This window comes from Ziziphus jujuba, chromosome 1 (genome assembly GCF_031755915.1).
Source record: "Ziziphus jujuba cultivar Dongzao chromosome 1, ASM3175591v1".
Classification (NCBI taxonomy): domain Eukaryota; kingdom Viridiplantae; phylum Streptophyta; class Magnoliopsida; order Rosales; family Rhamnaceae; genus Ziziphus; species Ziziphus jujuba.
In genome coordinates, this window is record NC_083379.1 from 35,655,449 (window position 1) to 35,680,768 (window position 25,320).

The 25,320-nt window shown below is 34.5% G+C and overlaps 2 protein-coding genes across 6 annotated transcripts; both read left to right on the forward strand.

Moving 5' to 3' along the window:
- Positions 1-4,947: 4,947 nt before the first annotated feature.
- Positions 4,948-8,503, forward strand: LOC107431033 (G-type lectin S-receptor-like serine/threonine-protein kinase At4g27290). 3 transcript variants are annotated; one of them, XM_060820108.1, is made up of 8 exons: positions 5,520-5,688; positions 5,762-6,306; positions 6,532-6,672; positions 6,782-6,909; positions 7,020-7,230; positions 7,361-7,598; positions 7,681-7,831; positions 7,911-8,503. In XM_060820108.1, the coding sequence occupies exons 1-8, from the start codon at positions 5,666-5,668 to the stop codon at positions 8,223-8,225; spliced, it is 1,752 nt and encodes a 583-aa protein (XP_060676091.1). In that variant the 5' UTR covers positions 5,520-5,665; the 3' UTR covers positions 8,226-8,503. The 3 variants fall into 3 exon arrangements, with proteins under 3 accessions (XP_060676090.1, XP_048323581.2, XP_060676091.1); XM_048467624.2 differs by having other exon boundaries at positions 4,953-6,306; XM_060820107.1 differs by lacking the exon at positions 6,532-6,672 and having other exon boundaries at positions 4,948-6,306.
- A 1,013-nt stretch (positions 8,504-9,516) lies between these two features.
- Positions 9,517-24,870, forward strand: LOC112491001 (probable disease resistance protein At4g27220). Of its 3 annotated transcripts, none has more exons than XM_060820074.1 (5): positions 9,517-9,867; positions 9,954-10,109; positions 19,854-19,929; positions 21,044-23,877; positions 24,701-24,870. In XM_060820074.1, exon 4 carries the CDS (start codon positions 21,046-21,048, stop codon positions 23,863-23,865), a length of 2,820 nt encoding a protein of 939 aa, XP_060676057.1. In that variant the 5' UTR covers positions 9,517-9,867; positions 9,954-10,109; positions 19,854-19,929; positions 21,044-21,045; the 3' UTR covers positions 23,866-23,877; positions 24,701-24,870. The 3 variants fall into 3 exon arrangements, with proteins under 3 accessions (XP_060676057.1, XP_060676058.1, XP_024927708.3); XM_060820075.1 differs by having other exon boundaries at positions 9,964-10,109; XM_025071940.3 differs by lacking the exons at positions 9,517-9,867; positions 9,954-10,109 and adding an exon at positions 18,278-18,476.
- Positions 24,871-25,320: the final 450 nt, after the last annotated feature.

Genomic DNA, 25,320 nt, shown 5'->3' on the forward strand with positions numbered 1-25,320 from the left:
TTCTGAAAATCATTTGATGCACCCACTATATACCAGTGGCGCCAACAGTACCCAGCGTCCCAAGGTACCGCCAGACAGGAGGTTATAGAAAGAAACCGGCATACGGTCGCGTGGCGTCCCACTGCGCCGCTGCTAACCTGGTGTCCCGGCCAATGGGGGGTGGCCGCCCTCTCCGATGGCATCCACAGGACACCCTCATAATATCAACCGCGCGCTACTCACACCCACCTGCGCGCTAATCACAACCGTGTGCACACTAACCATATCACATATACCATATCACATAATCAGAACACCAGTACGTGCACGGTGCATCTAAAAATCATAAAATCCATAATTTAAATCATAAAACAAATTTCACATTTTTCATAAGCATAGCGGGCATAATCCATCCGCTTGAACCGGGAAATTCTCCACAATTTCCTTATAATTAATACCATAAATTCCATGATTTTCAAATCCACCAACTCCCAAATCCATCAATTCAAATATCCACATTTTTCCAAGCATAAATAATTTCTCGAAATATCATAATCAAATCTCATAATATTCCATGGGCATATGTTATAAAAATTGAAATCACCAACATAACCAAATATTTTCTTCGAAATATTTGAAAATCAAATCATGCCCAATTTACCATTAAAACCACACCAATTTCAAAATCCTCAAAACCATAAAATAATTTCACATGGCATAAATTGGTGAAATACACATTTTCTTAAATCCGATAAATTCACAAATAATTCCACAATAATTCAAATAAATATTTGGCACATAGAAATTAAATTCCAAATATTTAAATCACACATTATATATTCACCAATTAAATTCCCAAAATTAATTCGAAGGTGGGTCACTCACCTGGAGCACGCAATTAACCCATGATCCAACGGGATCAATTCTACGACTCACCGGTGCTCCTAGAACAAAATTCACAGACAGTCAAATAAATTAATATTTTATTCGGGTAATTCCCAAATGGGTACCCGGGGAGCGAACACCAAACGATAACTAAAATTTACGAATTATATACCGAATCGAAGCTCGAGTGATGCTAATCACAGATCCGGTCTTAATTTCCGATGATCGTACCCGACGGGGTCGGAATTTTATCAGGAAGCTTTTCGGGTTTCGGCTCCGCAATTCTCCCAAACCGTCGCGAATTGGTGGAAACGGAAGTCGGATTTGGGTTCAGGAGGTCGAACACTGCGGACTGGAGCTGGCCGGATTTTTCGGGGTACTCGCCGGAACAGTAATTTCCGGCGGCCGCCACGTCACCGGCAACCGTCGCCGGAACAGTAATTTCCGACGGTGGCCGTTTGCTGTGAAATTTTGCAGATTTGTAGATCGTGAGGAGAGCAATCCAACGGGACCGACGGTGAGCAAAACGGAGGTCGGACGGCGGAGAAATCACCGTTTGAAGATTTTCGACCCATCGCCGGAAAACGCTCCGATCCCGGCGCGTCGGTGGTTCGATGGCCGTGATTTTTGGTGGGTAGGCCGGACTTGAGGAGAGGATGCTGGGTGTATGGCGCGTGTACTGTATATCGGCCGGAATAGGGCCGATTCGCGGTGGCCGGCGGTGGAGGGGAAAAATCGCCGCCAAACTTCGGACGTCCGATCCGGGCGCGTCCGGCGGCCGTTCGCCGTGAAATTTGGAGGTTTTGCCGGAAATGAGGTGGGCAAGCTTTCTGTCCGGCACGTGTACAGTAACTCGGCCGGAAAAACGTGAAAATGACCGGCGGCCGGCGGGTCCTCTCTCTCTCTTTCTCTCTCCTCTCTCTCTTTCTCTCTCTTCTCTCTCTTTCTCTCTCTTCCCCGAGAGTTTTTCAAAATTAAAACCCTGCGTGACACTGTTCATACCACGTGGACCACTCAGAAGCTGACACGTGGCATTTTACTGTTCACGACCCAAAAACATTAAAATAATACAGTATCCGGTAAACTTCAAACGTCCATAACTTTTTAACCACATGTCCGATTTAAGCGTGCCGCTAGTCTATGAACTCGTATCGACGAGTACTTTACAACCATACAAGAGTCAACTCACAATTACATCACAAGAAAAAGTCAACTCCCGGCACCTTTTAGACAGTTTACCCTTCAACTTGTTTTGCCCATAACTTTCAAACCGTAGCTCCGTTTTCGACGTGCTACTAGTCTACGAACTCAGGGTGTCATGCACTTCGCCACGGTACCCTGGTCAACTTGAAATTCCCACTGAGTCAAAAAGTCAACTTTTGACCCCTTTGGTCAACGGTCAACGGTCAACGTGCACGGATTCCGGTGCGATTCGGGACGGGGTGTTACAGCCGCCAAATACAAGAATAGGCGACGCATTCCTCAACAAATGCGTCGCCTGTTCTTTGTTTTTTTTCAATTTTTTTGTTTAAACATTTAAAAAAAATAAAATCAAAATAGGACCATGACAAGAATTGAACCCAGGACCTCATACACTATCAGGAAATCACCACACCACTAGACCAAATCACTTATATGTACTATTACAGCAAAAATTGGCTAATATAGTGTTAGGCGATGCATTATTGAAATAATGCGTTGCCAAATACAAGAACAGGTGACGCATTCCTCAACAAATGCGTCGCCTGTTCCTTTTTTTTTTTTTCAATTTTTTTGTTTAAACATTTAAAAAAAATAAAATCAAAATAGGACCATAACAAGAATTGAACCCAAGACCTCCTACACTCTCAAGAAATCACGACACCACAGGCAATCCTTCTTGAAGAGAATACGTCGCCTATTCTCTCAATTAACAAAAACAAAAATTTTGAAAGACATGCAAATTTTATAAAGAATAAAGGTGTACTTGAAAAACAGAAAAATAAACAGCAATCTTCGATATTTTGCTTCGCATTTTTAAGAAATATTTTCAGTTTTTATTTGTAGTTGAAAAATAAAAATATTAATCAAAGAAAAAAATGCAATTTGGAGAAAAGGCGCGTTCTTGCCAGTTTTTGAAAATTTTTGGCGCGTTTTTAAATTTTTACGCGCTCCTTTAAATCCATTTTTTCTTTTTTAAAACTACATCAAGTACACCACCTAATCGATATTAGATTTGGAAGCAATCTAAGAGAGACTTGAAGAGTGAGATATTCCAGGTTTCATTTTTCATTTGCCTACGTTGTCGTCGGCCGAGAAGCTAGATTTCTCTTTGTCGCCCTCGTGATTTTTTGGTTTTCTTCTTTCTTTATCTCCATCGTTTAGGTGAGTTTCTTTTTTCTTAACATGAGGTGGGTTGTTTTTTTTTTTTTTTTCATTTTAACTTCAGCTTAGGTTCATTGGGTTTTATTAATCTTGCTTTTTTAGAAATTATGTTTGTGATATTGCTTGACATTATTTTGCTAAGTTCAACAAGTATTTTGTGTTGAAGATTAACTTGAATCAAGATGGTCTATTGTTTTAACTTCACCACAACATCGTACAGTTGTTGAAGAAGATGTTCTTGGAGATACAAAGATGGCTCACAATCCATTTGTCATATAGTTGCCAAGTGTCGATGAAAATGATAATGAGGATGAATGTGAGAGTGATTATGTTTGTAATGACTGTGAGGGGAGAAATGTGATTCGTCAAATCTTAAGAACAATGGTAATATTTTTTAAATTTTCATTTATACTAAATTACAAATTTAATAATGATTAATATTTTATTTATTTTGCATAAGTGCTAATAACTTTTTTAATGTTTCCATATGCAGTATGAGGATGTAATATCGTCAACAAGAGGTCAACTTCCATCTCAATGAATATGCATTCATGGAAGTTTAATTAATATTAAATTTGTTATGAAAAATACAATAGCTTACAAATTATGTAAAAATATATCAATGAGATGATATTTAATTTATTTGATAATTAATTTGTTATGACAAAATATTTATTTAAAATTTTTGTATTCTATTTATTTTGGATGAAGCTAGTTTTCATTTTTTTGTATTTTAATTATTTTTATATTTTTACTATTTTAATCACTTTTCACAAAATTAAAAAAAATTAAAAAAAAAAAGAAGGGGCGACGCATTAAGAAATAATGCGTCGCTAAAAGTGTCGATCCGTCGTTAAATAGGCGACTCTATTAATGCGTCTCTAAATAGGCAATTCTACTAATGCGTCGCTAAATAGTCAACTCTATTAATACGTCGCTAAATAGGCGATTCTATTAATACGTCGCTAAATAGTAAAATGCGTCGCTAAATAGGCGACACTAATAATGCGTCGCTAAATAGTCAATGCGTCGCTAAATAGGCGACTCTATTAATGCGTCGCTAAAAGTAAATATGAGTCGCTAAAAAGTCAAAGATAGGCGACTCTTATAATGCGTCGCTAGTTGTCTTATAGATTTAGCGACAAGACGTTAGGCGACACCGTGTGATACGTCGTTATTTATTTTGTGCGGCGCATTTATTGCGTCAGTTATCAACGCGATTCTAGTAGTGAATTCTATTGAGTTTACTTTAACATATATGTTTTAGATTTTTTTTTTTTTTTTTGGGGTAATAATATAAGTTTTTAGTTCAGGTTCAGACAACAAGAAAAAAGATTTGAATGAAATCTGGCTTACATATTGGAATTAGAAATTTAGCTGTTGGCTTGGAAATTTTGGTTAGCACATGATGTTGTCGCTGTCAATCAAAAGTCTGCCCGGTTATTGATGCTTCTTGACCTACATGTTGATCTGTGACTATCTAGAAATTTCAATTTCAATTTTAGAGCACAAAAATCTCCTAAGAAACGAACAGAATATAGGTGGAGGAGACGTCTACGATTGTTCGCCTAAGTACAAAGGTTATGGAAATAAGACTTTTTTGCTACCAGCTAATAAATATCAAAACATCAACCTTATTGACCCAACAATTGAAGTTCACAATGCATACTTTCCACGTAGCTATCCCTACCAAATGCTAAAACAAACCCTCCAAGTTCTAAACCTTAGTCAGGCCCCCGCATACCCCCCCCCAAAAAAAAAAAAAAAAAGAAATCATGGAAACCTTTCATCTCTTCACCATCTTCAATGCGTTGGTCTTTCTCCAATTGTTCTTAAAATCATATAGTAATTTAATTGACACCATAACTCCGACACAGTCAATCACTGATGGTGTAACTTTAGTTTCCTCAGGACAAACCTTCGAGCTAGGCTTCTTCTCTCCCGGAAGCTCCAAAAACAGGTATATTGGGATATGGTACAAGGCTACTCCTGAAGTAGTTGTCTGGGTTGCAAACAGAAATAACCCAATCAGTCATTCATATGGGGAATTGATCATCACCAACCAGGGAAATCTTCTTCTTCTTGCCAACCAAACCAGGAGCATAATTATTTGGTCCACAAATACATCAATGGTCGCAAAAAATCCAGTTGCTCAAATTTTGGAGTCGGGGAACCTTGTAGTTGGAGACAGAGATAGCTTAAACTCTGAGGTCTATGTATGGCAGAGCTTCGATTATCCAACAGACAATTTTTTAGCAGGAATGAAGATTGGATGGAACTTAAAAACTGGTTTTGAACGACATCTTACATCATGGAAAAGCAATGATGACGACGACCCATCAACTGGGGACTTCACTTGGAGGTTGACCCTCAAGGGTCTTCCTCAACTATTTATAATCATGGGAACAACCAGGATCATCAAGTTCCGGTCAGGACCATGGAATGGAGTTCGATTCAATGGTAGTCCCAGTACACTAGCCTTTCCTGTTTTCAAATTCTTTCTTGTATCTAATGAGGATGAGGTATATTACAGCTTCAGGTCCAATGCGGAATCAGTAATAACTCGAGTGCAAGTAAACTCTCATGGTTCAATGGCACGTCTTACGTTGTATAACGGGAGCACCCAATGGTCTATCATGTATGAAGTTCCATACGAACCCTGCGATGGATATGGATATTGTGGGGCTAATGGTATTTGTAGGATTAACACGGATCCATTTTGTGAGTGTTTGAAGGGTTTCAGTCCACGGTCTGTTGAAGAATGGAAAATGTTGAATTGGTCAAGTGGGTGTGTGAGGAAGGTTCCATTGGATTGCCAGGGACGAGGAGATGGATTTCTGAAGCTTGAGGGGGTAAAATTTCCAGACTTCTTGGAGTTTTTGTCCAACAAGAGTATGAGCTTGGAGGAATGCAAGGAGGTATGCTTGAAAAATTGTTCCTGTACAGCTTATGCCAATTCGGATCTTGAAAAAGGAAGTGGGTGCATGATTTGGTTTGGTGATCTGGTTGATGTCAGAGAGTTGAGAAACAAAGTTAGCGAGGAAAATATCTATCTACGATTGCCTGCTTCAGAAATTAGTAAGTTTACTGCGAAATAAATTTAACAATTTTGTTTCCAGTAGTACTAGGTTTGCAAAAATTAAAGAAAACAGGAAAATAATTAGTGAATGAGACCATGAGTTATAGGCTGCCCTGTTTCTTAAACAAAGATGATGACGATGATGCCCAAAAAATAAGAAAATAAAAAGAAAAAAAATGAAATGAAACTTGCACCAGCCTGAATATGTGTCTTCTCTGTTCTAGAATCAAACGGTGACATGCAAAGAAAGAGAAGACTAAAGACAGTCATAATTGTTTCAATAATTATTTCTAGCATCTTCTTGTTGGTACTACTCCTGGTAATGCTCTATTGTGTGTATTGGAAAACAAGAAGCAAGATGAGAGGTAAGCCAATTTCTTTAATTATGTTTTATTCATTTTCCTTTTTATTGCTGAAATAATAAGTGGGTGAATCACTGCATTCTTGAACTCATGGAGAACAATTACTGAATAGGAACAAGAATCGATAAAGAAGATGAACTAGAATTACCTTTATTTGATTTGGCTACCATTGCATCTGCTACAAACAATTTTTCACCTGAATATTTAATTGGAGCAGGCGGCTTTGGTGATGTTTACAAGGTACTGTTTTCTTACTGTAAACTGAACCATATGTGATATCTGTGACTCTTATGTCTAAACCAGACAGCAAGTAATATAAATCACATGTTTTCATATAATATATTATTCAGGGGAACCTTAAAACAGGACAAGAAATAGCAGTAAAAAGACTGTCCAAGAATTCAGGACAGGGTGCTGAAGAGTTTAGGAATGAAGTAGAATTGCTTGCAAAGCTTCAGCATAGAAATCTGGTTGCACTTTTTGGCTGCTGTATTCAAGAAGAAGAAAGGATGCTAATCTACGAGTATATGCCAAATGCAAGTTTGGATCATTTTATCTTTGGTCTGGAACTTCTTAACCAATACATGATTACATCAATTCTATCCACATTATATATACTTTAATAGTAATGAAAAAGATAAAAAGATACATATTATGAATTTTCAGATTAACATGTGTAAATAATTTGCAGATAATGCAAGAAGGAAAATACTGGGATGGGAAAAGGAATTTGATATTATCATGGGTATTGCAAGAGGACTTCTCTACCTCCACCGAGATTCTAAACTTCAGATTATTCATAGGGATCTCAAAGCAAGCAATATTTTACTAGATGGCAACTTGAATCCTAAGATTTCAGACTTTGGCTTAGCAAGGATCTTTGAAGGTGATGAAAAAGAAACCAGAACAAAGAGAGTAGTTGGCACATAGTAAGTGAGAGATTATTAATATTCATATGAACTTATTCATCTCCTAGATTATGTTTCATAATCATATGATCTCCATATGCAGTGGATATATGTCTCCGGAGTATGCAATTGATGGGAAGTTTTCAGTAAAGTCCGATGTCTTCAGTTTTGGTGTTCTTTTGCTAGAGATTTTGAGCGGAAAAAGAAATCGAAGGTTCAATCATCCAGATCATCATCACAACCTAGTGGGACATGTAAGAGAAAACATAAAATAGATTTGCTATATCTAAAATATTTTTGTTTCTATACATCCATGACAGAGCATCGTTTCAGGCATGGTTGCTGTGGAATGAAGGCAAAGCCTTAGATTTAGTAGACCTACATTTTGAGGACACGTGCAATGTTGATTCAGCTCAAGTGCTGAAATGTGTTCAAGTGGGGCTGTTGTGTGTCCAAAAGTTCCCATGTGACAGACCAACAATGTCCTCCATAGTTTACATGTTAGAAGACGATGCAACTTTGCCTCCACCTAAACAGCCTGGTTTTTTCATGGAAAGGAGCTCAAAAGAGAATGAGGACACAATCTCAAGAAACGAAGAACCCTGTTCACTTAATTCAGTGACTTTGACGATGGCTAATGGTAGATAGATAGATGTCTAAAATCAAATATATATCATTGTTTTATGAAAAATCTCTAATGCTGGATCCTGAACTAAAGTTAAAGTATAGGAACTGACTCTGACACAAATTCTCTTATTAGCACTTATACGATGTTTTTGGCTAAGTCTAATTTGTATGCATATAGAAATAGATAGAAGAGCAAGGATTACTTAGAAAATATTATGCAGTTCCCATTTATATGGTCAGTGAAGTAGTGCTTGTTATATGCAGCATTTACGAGTCAATACAAGCCAAGTCTTTCAACATCTATCCAATACTTTCAACCACATGAAATGTTAATGTCTCCAAGTAATCTATAAGATTTTATATAGTCCTTTAACATTTAAATGCCTTTTTTTTTTCTCCAACAAAAAAGTTTTTTTTTTTTCTGAATTAAGGTGCTTTGAACTGTAAGGGAATATGCATTTAATAGTGGCTTATCATTTTCATAATTATTATATGATGCTAAAAATTCCCCCTCTTACATATATTTTTGCCTTTTGCTCCATTAATATACCCCTCACAGCTACACCTACTCCGAATTTGTGAATCCTAATAATAATAGTAATAATTTTCAGCAAAATAAAAGATAAGAATTTATGAAGTTTATTGTATCGTTTGTTACCGTTTCTGCTGTCTTCATCCTCACCATTCATCATCTTGTTCACAGCGTTCTGATATCTCCATCAGTCACTACTCCTTTCTGATTCCCTAGTGAGCAGCGTAACCTTCCGTTTCATGTTCATGATTTTTCACTGGTTTACCATGTAGATGATGTTTGGGGACAATAGGATAGAGAGAGAGAGAGAGAGAGAGAGAGAGAGCCATAATTCCATCACCATACCACGTCTAAAATTCTGTGTTTAGCTGATGAAATTTGTGTCCTATCCTCTGCAAGGTTTGAAGGAGGTTAACTGTTATTCCCCTTAGTCCAACTCATCATATAGCTCGGCCCATGATGAAATATGACCCAATTAATTTAGTTGAGCCATTGATCCAACTTGGTGGGCCTATTGGTTGCTTCTAGGGCCATGTCATATAACCCCCCACGTGAGAAATGGGATGGGAAGATCATTCCACGCGGCGGAGAATTGGATGCCAGCGCCGTCCCTTGACTTCAAGATCGGGACCCATCCGAACCTTTCTCAAGAGGATTTTTTTTTAAACAAAATGGTCATTTTACAAATCAACCATTAAAAAATAATAATTTAAAAAAAAAAAAAAAAAACATCTTTTTACATATTCAGATCAAAATTTCCTTCAATAATACAAATTTTTTTTTTTTTCTTGTACTTTCCATTTCAAAACGTTTAGGCTAGGGTTTAAATTGTTTTATTTTTGAAAAATTTATCGAGAAGAATGCAAATCCAACCTTAGTTCAACCTCCCGTTCACCGTTCTCTCTTCATCGCTGTTGCCATCGCTGCTTATCCTTCACACTATTGCTGCTAGCTCATTATCTTCCAATCTCAAAGGCTGTCACCATCATCATCCTTGTACTGCCATTGTGCTCGCATTTTGAAGCTCCAACCTAAAGATGCTATCGAAGCCATCTTCGTCAAAGGGACTTTGGTTGTACTTCCGTTTTGACCTCTCAATAATTAATGGCCTTCACACTTGGATCTGCCAAGGTTCTTTCTTTTATTATTATTTTTTATTTTAATGATGAAATATATAAATATTTTAGTTTTGTTAATAATGTCGATTTTTTTTTAAGGACCGAGCAGAAAAATGAAGTAGAAAAATCGACTTCTTAGAGTTACAAGTGAATGCAGAAAAATTTTTAGAAATGAGGATTTCAAGCTCAAAGAGAGAGAGAGAGAGAGCTCAAAGAAAAGCATTGGTGGTGGTGACTAATTTGTCCTGCGTTAATGTAAGTTGCTTTTCTGAACAGAACAAATAACCTTTTTGGGATATGCCTTTTTTAGTTGTTGATCGTGCAATTTCTGAATATATGCTATCTAATTACACATGTTATGTGCGTATAGTTTTTCTTCTTCTTTTTTCCCTTTTTATTTTTTTCCTTAAACGTAGTTGGGAAGCAGATGAGATGAATAACATGCTTTGTTTTGCACCTATTGGCTCTCTTCAAGCTTGGCATTCATAATAAGAATAGCATTTTGAGGTTTTATCTTTTCTTGAGTCATTCTAATAAGGTCCTAAATCTATTTGTTTGCTTTGGTAAGAATAGCATCATATGAAGTAGTATGGTAAAATCTATTAATCATGATGCTCTTGTTTCTCTTTTGTTTAATATCATTGTAGCCTTTTATGTCAATGCATTTATTTTAATAACTTTAAATATTTGCCACATATGTAAGATTTAAGATGGTGTATTCAATTTAGAGTTTAAAAGATTTTAAAAGTGTTTAAAAGTTTAAAGTTATTTGATTTGGATTTTTAAAAAATCTATATAAATCCAATGATATTCAATACAGATTTTAATGGATTTTATAAAAATCTATTAAAATCCAGATGTATTCAATTAGGACTTTATACAATTCTTTTAAAATCTAGTGGTATTCAAAAAGTCATTGATTTTAAAAAAATTTAAAAAATGATAGATTTTAATGGATTTGAAAGGATTTTAACAATAGAATTGTAAAGAAAATTGTTAATATGAAACACAGTCTTAAACCCAAAGATTTCGTTGGATTCTTATAAATTTTTTATGCAATCTATGGAATTCCATAATAATCTATTAAATCTTTTAAACTCTATAACTCATTTTAAATCCATTAAACTCTTAATTAAATACATACCGTTTAATACTTCAATTGTATGGTTACATTACTTTTGCTTTTTAATCCTATTCATAGAGGAGCTTTTCCTCCTTTGATTGCTTTACTGTACTAAATTTAAAATACTTGGTAATATTAAATAATGTTATATTCATCTTGTTTTTTCAATTTTTTTTTATCAGTATGGTTGATGATCCAAGTGAGTGTTGATATTAATATATTAATATGTTGGAAGTAAGATACTATAATATGATACTTCATGAATATTGACCACCTTCGTAATAACTTAATGATGTTTGTAAGCTGATGCTTAGTGGTTTTGATATTTTTTGTACACTTTTTAATAAGGTTGATTATTTGGAGTCTTTCTTTAGGAAGGATAAGAGTTTAAGATGGTGAGTGGTAGATAATAATAATTATTTATGGTAGGCAAATTGATGTTGCCCCTTCTTTAGAAATCAAGTTGATTTACCAAGCGCTTGAAAGATGTCGTACTTCTTGAGAAGTGGATGATAATTTTTTGGTGTCTAGGTGGTTTGGTGATAAGAAAAGTTTGATTACTAAGGTGGACCTTGTGGCTTTAAGAGACATCATGATGGAATAATCAAGACTTTTTGGCTAAAGTTGAATTTCAAGTGACAAATTGATCATTGAAAAGTCTAAACCAATATTCCAAACAATATTCTATTTTCTTTATTTTTATTTTTTTTCCCCCTTTGCAACTTAAGTTTAAAAGCTGGGAGCTCTAGCAATTCTCATCTTTGAACCTTTATTTCTTAAAACTAGGTTTCGCCCACGTGCTTTGCACGTGTATTGATGTGTAATAGTGTTAATCATATGTGTGTGTGTGTATATATATATATTTTCACACCTCCAAAAACAAAAACAATTATTTTATATGGATGTTAAAATACTTGATCCACATGAGAAAACAAAATACTTTTTATTTATTAGTGTTAATTAATCAACATAATTTTCAACAAATAATATAAAATAATATATCATAATTTCTTTAAAACTCCCATTAACACACACATAGACATAATGAAGATGATTACTTTCAAAAAATTTATACTGAATAAAAGATGATAATCAAAAAATTAATTTGTTGGCATTGCATTAAGCATAATTAAATGCTTTCACCCACCCCCCCCCCCCTGCCCCCCAAGGATATTACTTTTTTCTTTCTCTTTTTCTTTCTTTCTGGGATAAATATCCTAGGGATTCGTTTTCACATGCATCCTTTCCAAACCATTATTTTCAGGCAAAGATGTTATTGTGACAGAAGCATGTTATTATAGCAAATGAAATGGCATATTTTACTTCCATGCAAAGATGTTATTGTGATAGATGCATATTATTATAGCAAAAGAAATGGCATATTGTCTAGCAGCTTTTAAAAATGATGACCAACCCTCTACACGTGTTTTTGCAGCACCAATTGCTTCAAAAAGTTGTTGGATGTCCTGATCTTCGGTTAAATTTAGTGCCGCAATAGGAATCTTAGAAACTTCTCATAAATTTTCCTAGCACGATCTAAGAAGATTATCATAATTACCAAGAAAGACAACACCAGAAATGTTAAATAGACTAAAAACCATAAATCGCCATATAATCATGTGATACAGTTTCTTCATATTAGAAGACTTCAGAATATATAGCATAAGATAAAACAAAGTATTTATAACCACCAAGGGAAACTCAACCAGTACTTATTATAATAGTGAAAGGTAAGAACCAACCAAGAGAAAATTGATAAGCATATAATACTACATCATAAGTTAAAAACTGACCAAGCGTTTTATCATCATAAGGAACTTTTCCTTTGACAGGTGTCTTGACAAACAACACAGCTAACTCTGCCCCACAGGTAACCTGAAATGTTTCCATATGCATGAAACTTCACAATGTTATGATATGCTCCAAGATGTACAGATCATAAACAGCCTCAGCTTCACTTATCTCAACTATAGATATATTATAATTTTTTTAAAAAATGAAATCAGGTTCACATATAATAAGTCAGATGGATGAAGACACACATGTTAACCAGGATAGAAATGGACCTAATGGTTGAACAGTAGGCTAAAACTCAACCCAATATTATCATATTGCGAGCCCTATCACAGATACTTGCAATGGATGTGCTCAAATGGCATAAAGTTATATCTAAATGCAGGGAAGATATTATGCAAATATTCAAGTGTTCATAATTGTATGACCTGCCCATGTTCCAGTCGAATGCATGTGCCTGCCTGAAGGACATCCAATGCTTCAGAATACCTGTGCGGAGATGCATATCTGCAATAAAGCATACACGACTTTCATCAGCAGTGCATACATGAATTAATAATAAAGATAGCTTGTTACATAGAAGAAAAATGACCATTATGAAATCATAAGGACAGACTAATTCATCTACATCTATGATGGTAAATAACAACTCCTGGGTTTTTTCCCCCATTAAAAACACACTAATTAATTATGCATGAAGAATTTATAATCAATGGAATTGTATTTTTCATCTCAGGTGTGAAATATAAGATAAATTTTTTATCTAAATGAACAGGACAAGAATAAAACAGGAAAAAGAAATGATTATACCTTGCACTGATCGACTTGTACATTTGTTGAGTCCCCAATTACCCCCTTCTATAACTTTTGCTAATTTGTCAATATGCTGCATTTAAAAGCAAAAACAGGCTACATTATGATTAAGGATCATGCTCGCTGGCCAAAATAACGAGACTTGTTGCAAGAAAAACTCCACTGTATTTGAGTATTTTCAGATATTTAGTTGCCATTATGATTGAGATCCACAAAAATTAATAATTGAAATTAATCATCATTCTTTGAAACTCAAAAATCAAACTTAGACAGAGATCGTGTTTAAGAATTGCAACACAAAACAAAGAAAAATAACAAAATGAGCCATCTTTTGTGATATTTCACTATCTCATAAACCAAAAGCAGCTTACTAATCACTTTTTCTGCCATCATCCATAAGGATTTAAGCATGTTCCATTTAACCACTAACCAAATCCAATGTTAAAATTACGCACCATTTAACAGCTATCAAATATCTAGTGGAAAAAAAAAAAAAGAAATTCAGCATACATATAATCTTAGGAATTTTCATTTATAGTTTAGTAAGCGAAATGTAGAACTCCATAAATTTTTGTTTCACTCAATATTTGGCTCGCAAAAAAAAAAAAAAAAATTACCCTCATCTCACAAAAACATAAAATCAGATATTCTAGTTTTTTAATTTTCTTGGGAACTAAATACAAAAATTGAATTTTCATTTATAGTTTAGTAAGCGAAATATAAAACTCCATAAATTTTTGTTTCACTCAATATTTGGCTCACAAAAGATTAAAAAAAAAAAAAGTAAAAAAAAAAAAATTTACCCCATCCCACAAAAACATAAAATAAGATATTCTAGTTTTTTAGTTTTCTTGGGAACCAAATACAAAAACTGAAAGGTTAATCTGAGGAGGAAGAGAAATTAATTGTAGAAGGTCGGTGTACCGCTTAAGCAGGAGGTAGAGGCCTCTTCTAGATCTCTCCCGCAACATGGCTCTGAATTGCTCTCGGCCAAGACCAGGGTTTTCCAATTGATACGCTCAAACCCTCTCTTCCAAATCACAAACCTCTTTCTTTCTATTCTTTGACTCTGTCTCTTTTTTATTTTTTTAATTATTATTAGTATTATTTTCTTTGTAAAATCATCAAGACTTGTCAATTCTTTTTTTTTTTTTTGGGGGGGGGGGGGGGGGGGAAGGAACAAAAAAAAAGAGGAAAAAAAAGAAAAAACTAAAATGACCAAGAAATAAAAGAAAGCTTTATGTGAGAGATAAAAGAAAGAAATGAATATAAATAAGTTCAAAATTGAAGAAACATAAAAGAAGGAAGAGGGAACACCAGAGGAGAGGGAGAGAGAATACCTAATGTGGTTCTGTTCTCCAATCAAATCTAATAGGAGATTTATGGAGCGGTTCTTCTTTAGTCGGGCATATGTATAATGGATTTTTGGGAAAATTGTTTTAAGTCTTCTGACGAAGGAGAAGGAGATAAGAAAATGAGAAGAGATTTGTTATTGTTGGCCATAGATGAGATCATGTCAATGAGAATTTAAATACAGCTGTATATCCAATATACACTGCTATGCGTTTGGGCTTTCATTTTCTCTCCCTGTTTCTCATTGAAATAAAAAACAATGTCTTTTATAGTTTTATGTCTCTCTCCTCTCTCTCTCTTCTCTCTCTTATATTCAAAATCCAAACTTTGAATCCGAAAGACCCAAAAGCAGAGAGAGGTTTTGGGGGAAAAAATGGCTTTGAAAGCCACCTGTTTCTTGATTTTCAACCCCATTCTTCTTTTAATTTTCTCAAGCATACCCTTTTCAATTTCTCAATCCATTGTAGCTCCAGCTCCGGCCGCCGATTCCTGCAACGATGTGTTCGTATCCTACGCATACTCCACCAGGCGGAAACTCCCTCTGACCATGAGGTCCCACCAAGGCTACCAGTTCGAGTCTAAGCTCACTGTGCTCAACAATGGCCAAGAGGAGTTGAGGAAAGGAAAGCGTTAAGCGATTTCCTACCACTTCCTCTATAGAAGGAAATCAGTTGTTTAGATAATGTTGAGAGTGAGCAATCATCTCCTGACACATGGATGGAAAAGGGGTGCAAAAACACATGGGAGAGTGCCATTTTTGGACTAAAATAGACAGTAAAAGAGGACCAAAAACTGCTTCTCTTCTCATTTATAGTATAGAGAAGATGTATTAGAGTTGCTGTATCTAATACAGTCTCTCCTTGCCTTAGTCTTTGGTGTTATAGGATTTTATTTTATCTTTTACTTATATTTTCAAATACTCATCATTTATTTTCTTAGGCATGAGTCTGAATATATTGTTTAAAATATCTTTAGTGTCCAATGAAGACTTATTTTAAGCATGCACTTCCAACATGACAAAAAGGTGTGGCAGCCAAAGATTCAAAGGTTTGTATTGAAATTAAAAAGCAACAAAATGTATTGATGGGGAAAGTGTACTTGGAGAATTGAATAATCAGTTGTTGAAGCAGCAGCTATTTTCTAGTGACGGGCATTGAACTAGTGTTCAAAGCTTTCAAATTAATAGTTATCTTCCTAAGGCATACCTTTTCAGCTACTAATGCTTTTGTCAACTGAGAAGACCTCTCTTGCTTTGGCATCTAGAACATTTTTCTCCTATCGGAAAAAAGTTTCCTCCTATAAAAAATAATTTACTCTTTTTAGAAATCAATTTTCTCCTATCGGAAAACAATTTCCTTCTATTGTAAATCAATTTCCTTCAATTGGAAAATCATTTTTAGTAGATGGATAAACATTTCTTATGGTCTGAATTTTGTTCCTAAACTTGAAAAATACCATTCCTTTGGTGAAAAGTTTTCCAGATTTTCCTTTTTTCCTATTTAATATTTTTTCTTTCCTTTCTATTTGTTTAATAATTAAATATCTTATAATTAATTAATTGTAATTTTTTTTTCCAGATAAATGGATTTAGAAAAGCAACCAATATTTAGTCAAAGGTTTTGGAACTCAAAGATATTTAGGATGAAGGTCAATTACAGGTTGAACTTTTGGAAAGCTGTGTCAGATATTAAGTTCAAGCTAACTCCGACTCAAAAAAGAAGTTCGAGGATAGTTGTTTTGGCCACTTTTTCAAGGCCAATGAGATACAGTTCAGTGGCCACATTGTAAACAACATATTATATAGGCAGTATATTTGTGACGGCAAAGATGTAATGGTGTTTAATTTAAGATGTTCTGGTGGTAGATTTACTCACTGAGAGCTCGCACTAATTATACATTTAGAGTGTGGTCATGAACCTGATAGGCGAGTTAACCACTCCACTCGTATTAATGACACATATTTTGGAAGAAAGCTAAAAGTTACAAACTCACAAATACTTCAAGCTTTCATGACTACAAAATGTAAAGATGACGAAGAATGCGACGCTGATAGGTTAGAGTTGGCTTTATTGTATTTTCTTGAGACAGTGCTATTTGTTAGGGAATGTATGGCTACCACACCCCATGAACATTTGGAAATGGTGGATGATTTAGAATACTTCAACAAATATCCATCGAATACATTATCTTACATAACTACCTTTAGATCACTAAAAAGTGCTTTTGAGCATAGAGAGTCTGTGGCATTTAACAAGTCAAAGGCATATAGTGTTTGTGGATTTCCATTTGCTTTTATGGTAAGTTCGTAAGTCTATAAATTAAAGTTTGTTTGATAATAGTTTTTATTTATTTATTTATTTATTTTTTGATCGATTTGGAGATTTGAGACTATTCCTTCATTAATTGAAAACTTTGGAAATAAGATGCAGGATATTTTAGTTCCTTGGATTCTCAACCGGCATATTTTACACATACCAATGTTTAAAGAGGCTGCATCTATATTTCATCATCGCGATGGAAGAAAATAATACTTTATATGTATATATATATGTAAAAATATACTTCACTTTTTTTTTTTCGTAATACTTAGTAGTTGGTGTACTGGATGCAACTAAAGATGAGCTCTCATATGTTGGCAAAATTGCTTGGAATGTACATCAAGATACTAGCTCATATGGTTTTGCACCTGTTGTCAGAGATAAGCCACCACAAGATGGTAGTATTAAAAAAAAAAAGGGGCTGTTCCACAAGATGGTAGTGATTGTTCAAACCTTAAATTTTGGGAGGTGATGACACTCTAAGCTTAGGAGATAAAAGGGGAGCAGATTTAGGAGATGATGCCACCGCCAGCTTGGCAGATGATAGGAGAGAAGATTTGGAAAGTGATGTCACTATTGGTTTGGGAGATGGGATGAGAGCAAAAATTGAAGGTGATGTCAGTTAGAAGATGAAAAGACTTAAGAGTTAGGATGTGATGCCACCCCTAATGATAGATAGTTGCGTCCATCAATTTTGGGTGATATAAGAAAAAGTATTAAGATTATTAATACAATGTCTCATCAAAGTTTCCAGTCGAAAGACATGCTAGAAATATCACAGCTGCTAAACAGTTGGTAGATATTGGAAGATATGATAGGAAGGCCACAAGTGCTATTACTACTCCATATAGTGTTGGATGCATACATAAAAAATTGCAGGGCAACTCTAAACTTGTAAAAAAGTTTGACTAATATATAAAGATGTCTGATCATGCAATAGAGGTAGATATAGATCTTTTTTGTGTGGATGAAGATTTTTTCGATAGGCTTCTAACTAGTGAACAGTGGCTAATTCACAATGTAAGTATGTTTTGGATCCAGATTTTTATTTATTAGTTTGCTAAAATTTCATAGTTGTTAAACCTAAATGGTTGTAATTTAAAATTAACTTGTATTTCAACGCAGCATATAGAAGTTATGCCTTACTTATTCCAAGCACATGTCAATCGATTCCCGGATGTCTTTGATCCTAGTTTTGAGATGATTGATGGTAGATTTTTGGTAAGCAATTAATTTTTGTGGTTGTCATATTTTTAGTTGTTTACTAGTGGATTTTCCCTTTTGAAAGGGGAAGGACAGAGTGAGTGCATACTGATAATTTATTATGAATCACTGATAATTTATTTTGTTGTAGAGATACGTTAAGATGTCTTATAAAAAATTCAATGCCAATTCATCTAATATGTGTTCCTAGATGAAATGCAATCGTATATTTTGAGCTTCAAATGAAGGAGTCCAAGCCATAGAAAAGTGTAAATTATGTACAAATAAAATGTCCAAATTGTTTAATGTTCACGATTTATTTATTTATTTTCCTAACTGTTTCATGTATTGTCTTGACAATTATTGATACCCTTAAATAAGTGATGCACACATTGGCTTTTAGGACATGTAAATTTGAAGGAGCAAGATATGACCATACATGATTCGGATAAGGCTGGGCAATCGAAACAAAGGGATGGCATATTTTAAAAAATTATGCTACATGTAGCTTTATTTATTGTGTTCTGCCTGCTTCTATGAGGAACATTTGGATATTGTGGATTCTGTTAATGGGTTCACTTGTGCATTAGTAGAAAATTACCCCTAGCAAATTAATGAGTAATTAGTCCAACACTCACATGTTTGTTAATTAAATCTTAACTATTGAATATGATTGTAATTATATTTTTGTTTTGTTCTAATAATAATTTTTTTCAGTGGTGACTATGAGATTTTTGTGCTCAAATGTATAAAGTTTTTGCATACTAAACTACCCTTGAACTTGACATAAGAGGATATGCTCTTCTTAAAAAAGAAATGTGCTCAGAAGCTTTATGATAAGGAGCTTGATATATGAATTAGGCAGTGGATTTCTTAAATGCTTTTGTTATAGGTTGTAGAGTTTGTAATATGTAAGTTTACCACCCAAAAAAAAAAAGTATTTTAATTTAGAGCTTTATCGTTAGTGGTGATAATAATATATGGAATTATTGTTGATATGGAATTATTCATTGGCTGTATTTAATTATGTATTGATTTGTTATTCTAAAAATCTAATTTAAAAAAAAAAATTTCATAGATAGCCACTGAAATTGCCGAACGACATCTGGGTCATGTTCATGATTATAACCTTACAAATAGCATTTTTTTTTTCTTTAATTTAATATAATGTTGAATATATATAACAACGTTGACTTAATCCTACATCTAATTTCGCACTCATTCTTTATTTTAGCATGCTACATGCTCGTTTATATGTTAATTAATTATTATTATTATCAGAATCTCATGATCTCTTATTAGGCACTGCAATTACTAATTAGCATTTAAATAAAGTTGTCCATGATTCTTTGTTTCGTTATGCGAGCTTCATTTCTGTCCTTCATTTTATTACAGTTGAGGTAGAAGATCTCAAAGAATTATCATCTTGTCGTTGCCTACATCAAAGAATTATCATCTTGTCGTTGCCCAGGTATATGTTCTTTCTATTATTTTATGGTTTTCATTTGGTAATATGCTGGCATATGATGATCAGTAATATTGAATAACATAAATTTTCTCTTTTTTAAATTTCATTGTAATTAACTCACTAAGAATAAAAGCCTAAAGCCTAATTTTATTATAAGAAACAATGAAATTAAGACATAGTCCTCAATTTCATTTTACTATACCTTGCATCTCATTGTTTATTTCCATACTTGTTAATGAGTATACAATTTTCTTATATGTTAAAAAAAAAAATTGAAAAAAGAAATATTGAAAGTGATGAACAAAACATGTAAATTTAATAATTTATTTCACATTAGTTTCATAAGAGAAATAAAAATAAAAATAAAAAATAAAAAAGAGGTGTTTTCTTTCTCTAGTACATAACTAAATGAACTTTGTCTTTCAAGAGTTTAGGTACTCTCCATTATTCCTTCTATATCAGAAAATAATAACAATAATAATAATAAAAGTGTCTAAAATTTATTACAAAAACGAAAATAATTGTCTTTTTTTTCCCCCCCCTTTGTCACTGTGATTTGCTCTGTCTCATCTTGCCACATTCAATCTCTGGGGTTATATTATTATGGATCATAGAGTAAAATATGAAGGAAAAGAAAAGGATTTTTCTTTTCATAATCTGGTAAGAAAATTTTGCACAAAGAAAAGCATAACATTGAAACTGAGGGGGGAAAAAAAAAGATGTACAGTCACAATTTATTTCACATTAGTTTCATAAAGAGGACTAAAAACAGAGATGTTTTCTTTCCCTTAATTTTTTCTTTCCCAAATGAAGTCTTAATCTTTCAAGAGTTAGGTATTCTCCATTGGTCCCACTGCTATATCAGAGAATATTTGGTTTTTACCCATGTCTTTTTGATTATTTTGGTTTAGCTCCTTTTCTTTGACACATGCAAACATGTGATATATATAGCCTATGTTTTGCGTATGTGCATATGCTATTTTTCTTCTTAAGTTTTGCTCCTTGAAAATTGTATTAGAGCAAATTCTAATCTGTCTAAATTTGTGCACTGCTCTGTTGCTCAATTATATATATGCATTGTCTAGGTGCCTAATTTTCATGGGCCTTCTTACTATAGGTATGGAATTTATAGCGCTCCTAATTAAGAAACACCTTAAGCATGTTGAAACCACAGATGAAAAAATGCATGGATTGAAAAGAAAACTAGAAGTCTTAGAAAGCAGAGAAGACGATGTTAAAGAAGAGTTGAAATATGCAGAGCGAATTTCATTGAAGAAAAGGAAGAAGGAAGTTGAAAAATGGTTGACCGATGTTGGAAGGATGAAGAATGAAGTTCAACAAATTGAGCAAGAACTTCCAAATAGGAGATGGTATACACAAATATCATTGTGGAGAAGTATGGATAGTTCTACATCAGAAATTACAGAACTTATTCAACAAGGTGGATTTCCTAAAGGACTCACACTTGAAGCAGCTGATCAGAATGGTGGATATCCGCTGCTTGCGACAAAACTAGCAGGAAAAATGTTTCACAACAACAGGGATATGATTTTGGAATATTTATTGAATGACAGTGACTCAATTATTGGTATATATGGGATGGGAGGAGTTGGGAAAACAACCCTGGTTACACATACCTTCAACCAACTTTTGAATCATCCAAACACTTATGTATCTTGGGTCACTGTTTCACAAAATTTCAGCATTTACAAATTGCAGAATGACATTGCAAAGACTGTGCATCTTGATCTTTCGGATGAAGATGATGAGAGAAAAAGGGCGGCAAGACTGGCATGGGCCTTAAGTAGAAGGTCACACTTTGTACTGATTTTAGATGATGTGTGGCATCATATTCCTCTAGAAAAAGTGGGAGTTCCTGTCAGTAAAAGCTGTAAGTTGGTTTTAACAACTCGGTCATTGGAGGTCTGTCGAAGGATGGACTGCCAGAAACATATCAAAGTAGAGCCCCTTTGTGAAGAAGAAGCTTGGAAACTATTTATGGAGAAGCTTGGGCCTGGTATAACGCTTCCTCATCAAGTTGAAAGAATTGCAAGGTCTTTGGCGAAACAATGTGCCGGTTTGCCTCTTGGGATTATTACAATGGCAGGAAGCATGAAGGGTGTGGATGACATATGCGAGTGGAGTGCTGCGTTTGAGAGAATCAAAGTATCAAAAATGGGGCAAGAGGACATGGAAACAGATGTGTTCCATGTATTGAAATATAGCTTTGACAAGCTGAAAGACCCTAAAGTTCAGCAATGTTTTTTATATTGCTCATTATTTCCTGAAGACTTCAAAATTGACAGAAAGTTGTTGATAGAATATTTTATTGATGAAGGATTCATCGATGAGATGGATAGTAGAAGAGCAGAGTTTATAAAGGGTCATACCATATTGAATAAACTGGAGAATGCTTGCTTATTAGAAGGTGGAACAAACAGCCTTGGGAAAAGGTTTGTGAAGATGCATGACTTATTAAGAGACATGGCCATCAAAATTGCGAGTGTGAGTACCCCATTTTTGGTCGAAGCGCGAGTGGGATTGAGAGATATACCACAAGAAGAAAAGTGGACCGATGATCTTGTGAGAGTCTCTTTGATGTGTAACTTCATATCCAAAATTTCTTCCAGCACATCACCAAAATGTCCTAGACTTTCGACATTGCTTCTTCGAGAAAACTTCAACACAAATAGCATTCCAAGTTGTTTCTTCTCACATATGAATGAGCTTAATGTTCTGGATCTGTCAGGTAGTTGTATTGGTAATCTACCCAATTCGATATCTGACTTGAGGAACCTCACTTCCTTATTGCTTAGAGAATGTAGGAGGTTGAAGCACGTGCCTTCTTTGGCTAAGCTCAAGGCTTTGAGGAGGTTGGATTTGGCTAACACACAAATAGTAGAAGTACCACATGGCATGGAGAAGTTAGAAAACCTGAAATACCTTAATATGGACATAAGAACCCTAAAGATGATTCCTGATGGTATTTTATCACAACTTTCCCGTCTACAGTACCTTGTGGTTCATGATTTCCAAATATCCACCGCCAAAGTTCGAGGAGAGGAGATAGCCAGTTTGAACAAATTGGAAATATTTAAAGGACAATTATACGACATAAATGACTTGAATACATACGTAAGATCTTGGGGGAAGAATGGCCCGAATAGGTACATTCTTCAAGTGGGACTTTACTCTAAAAATGATCCCCTTAAGAAGTTTGCCAATGCATATAGAAAAGCTCTATGTTTACAACTATGCAACATAAGTGAAAGCAAAGTTGGAAGACACTCACTTCAATTACCCAAAGACATCCAATTCCTTTATATTGGCCAATGCCACGATGCAAGTAATCTATGCGATGTTTTGTCGTTGAGGAATGCAACTGATTTGAGAATGTGTTTTGTTGACTGTTGTAATGGGATGAAACACATGCTTTGCTCTTCTTCTTGTAACCTTCCTCTTGTTCAGAGTCTTGAGTCAATACATCTGGAGAATTTGTTGAATTTACATGGACTGGTTGGGAGAGAGATAAGAGGTGCATCATCACTAATCCCACCTGCTACTTTTTCCTCTCTGAAAAAATTTTCAATATATGATTGTCCAAATATAAAGATATTGTTCACCCCTGCAATGGCATCAAACCTTCAAAATCTGGCAGAAATACAGGTTAGATTTTGTGAGAAGATAGTAGAAATAGTAGCATCAGCATCAGATGGTAATGAAGAGCTTATCGAAGGAGATGAAGCTGATGAAATCAACAAATTCACTTTTCCTAAATTAACATGTTTGGAATTATGGGTCCTACCAGAGTTGAAGAGCTTCTGCAAGAGTACAAATCCTGTGGTTGCTGATTGTCTGCAACAAATTTTTATATGGAAATGTCCAAAGCTAGCGGACCCTTTTCTTCGCCAAAAAAACAATGCCCTCCCCCTTCTCTAAGAAAGATCACAGGTAGATGCGAAGAAGAATAGTGGGAATCCCTGGTAGTATCGAACTTTTACCTTCAACCATACATCAACTTTGCACTCAACTGACATCAATTTGTTCTGTTTTTGTTTTTGTTTTTGGTCTTTTTTTTTTTTTTTTTCAAAAAGGGAAAAAAAATAAAAATAAAAAAGTTCCAACACCTTTTGTTTCTATCATAATATCATTGTTGTCAGCAATTTGCTTATGATGCAATTAGCTAGTTTGTTCTACCCTCCTCTCTTTTTTGTACCAAGTCTGGACTAGATGTTCTCTTCTATGTTGCATTTGTACCTTTGGGTCGAGGATCATATTATTCTTCATGGATGGAACTAAAGAATTTTTTTTTTTTTTTTTTGGGTTAAGTGTGACAAATTAAACTACTCTAGTAGACTTACTGCATGTCTATTGATTGATCAGTTGATAATTAAAGTGGTACCTCTGTTTTTTACCATGCCAAAGCTCAGTCCGGTGGGAACAAGTTGATTGATCAGTTCATAATTAAAAGAAGAGTGAAGCATTCAACTAAAAAAACTGATTTGACAAAGAATTTCATACTATAATTTTGTTTCTAAACAATGTTTGTAAAATGGTGGGGGTAGTTTCTGTACCCATTTTTTTTTTCTTAAATTAAATTTGTTCCTGCTTGAATTGTTGTTTGCAACAATCTAGAATCAAAGACGAGTAAAGCTTGTTTAGAAGTATCAAATCTGTATTAAGTATTAACCAATGTGATAACTTTTTCCTATCGGTTTCTTTATATTGGTTTTAAATGTAACAACAAGTACTAATTATGAAACTTTGATGGCAGAGTGCAAAAAAGCTTTGGTAAGGCTATAGAGCATATTGGCATATGAAATCAAGTATCAAGAAGTCTTCGTTTGACCATGTTATGTAGTTCTGCAGTTTTTCAAACTGTTTTGCAGTAATTTGAAATCCAATTAATGGGTGTCAAAATTTGGGACTCAAAACCATTCAGAAATGGGGTGTATATATATATATATATATATATTTGCATGTCAAACGATCAACTTCAACTGGTTATATATATATTTTTGCTTCCAACTCCAACCGCGTATTTGGGTTTCAGACACTGAAATATTAGTACTTTTCATGGCCTATTCCTATTTTCTTTCAGTGATGCAGCTTTACTTTAATAATTTTACATCATGTTAATTGGGTTCTTGTACTCGCTTATAAGTACTGCTCTTGATAATTATCACTTATCATAGGAAGATAAATTGACCTGTCAAAACGATAAGTTAAGGATTTTTTTTTTCACCTTCATAAAATGACCACTTTGAGGACATGTGTTTGTACAGAAATGCTACAATAAAGGATAATGGTAGGTGACACATGTGGAGAGGTGTGAAAATTAAAAAGGTTTTTCTGTTTCACACCTCTCCAAACATGTAAAGGCATGTGTCGCCT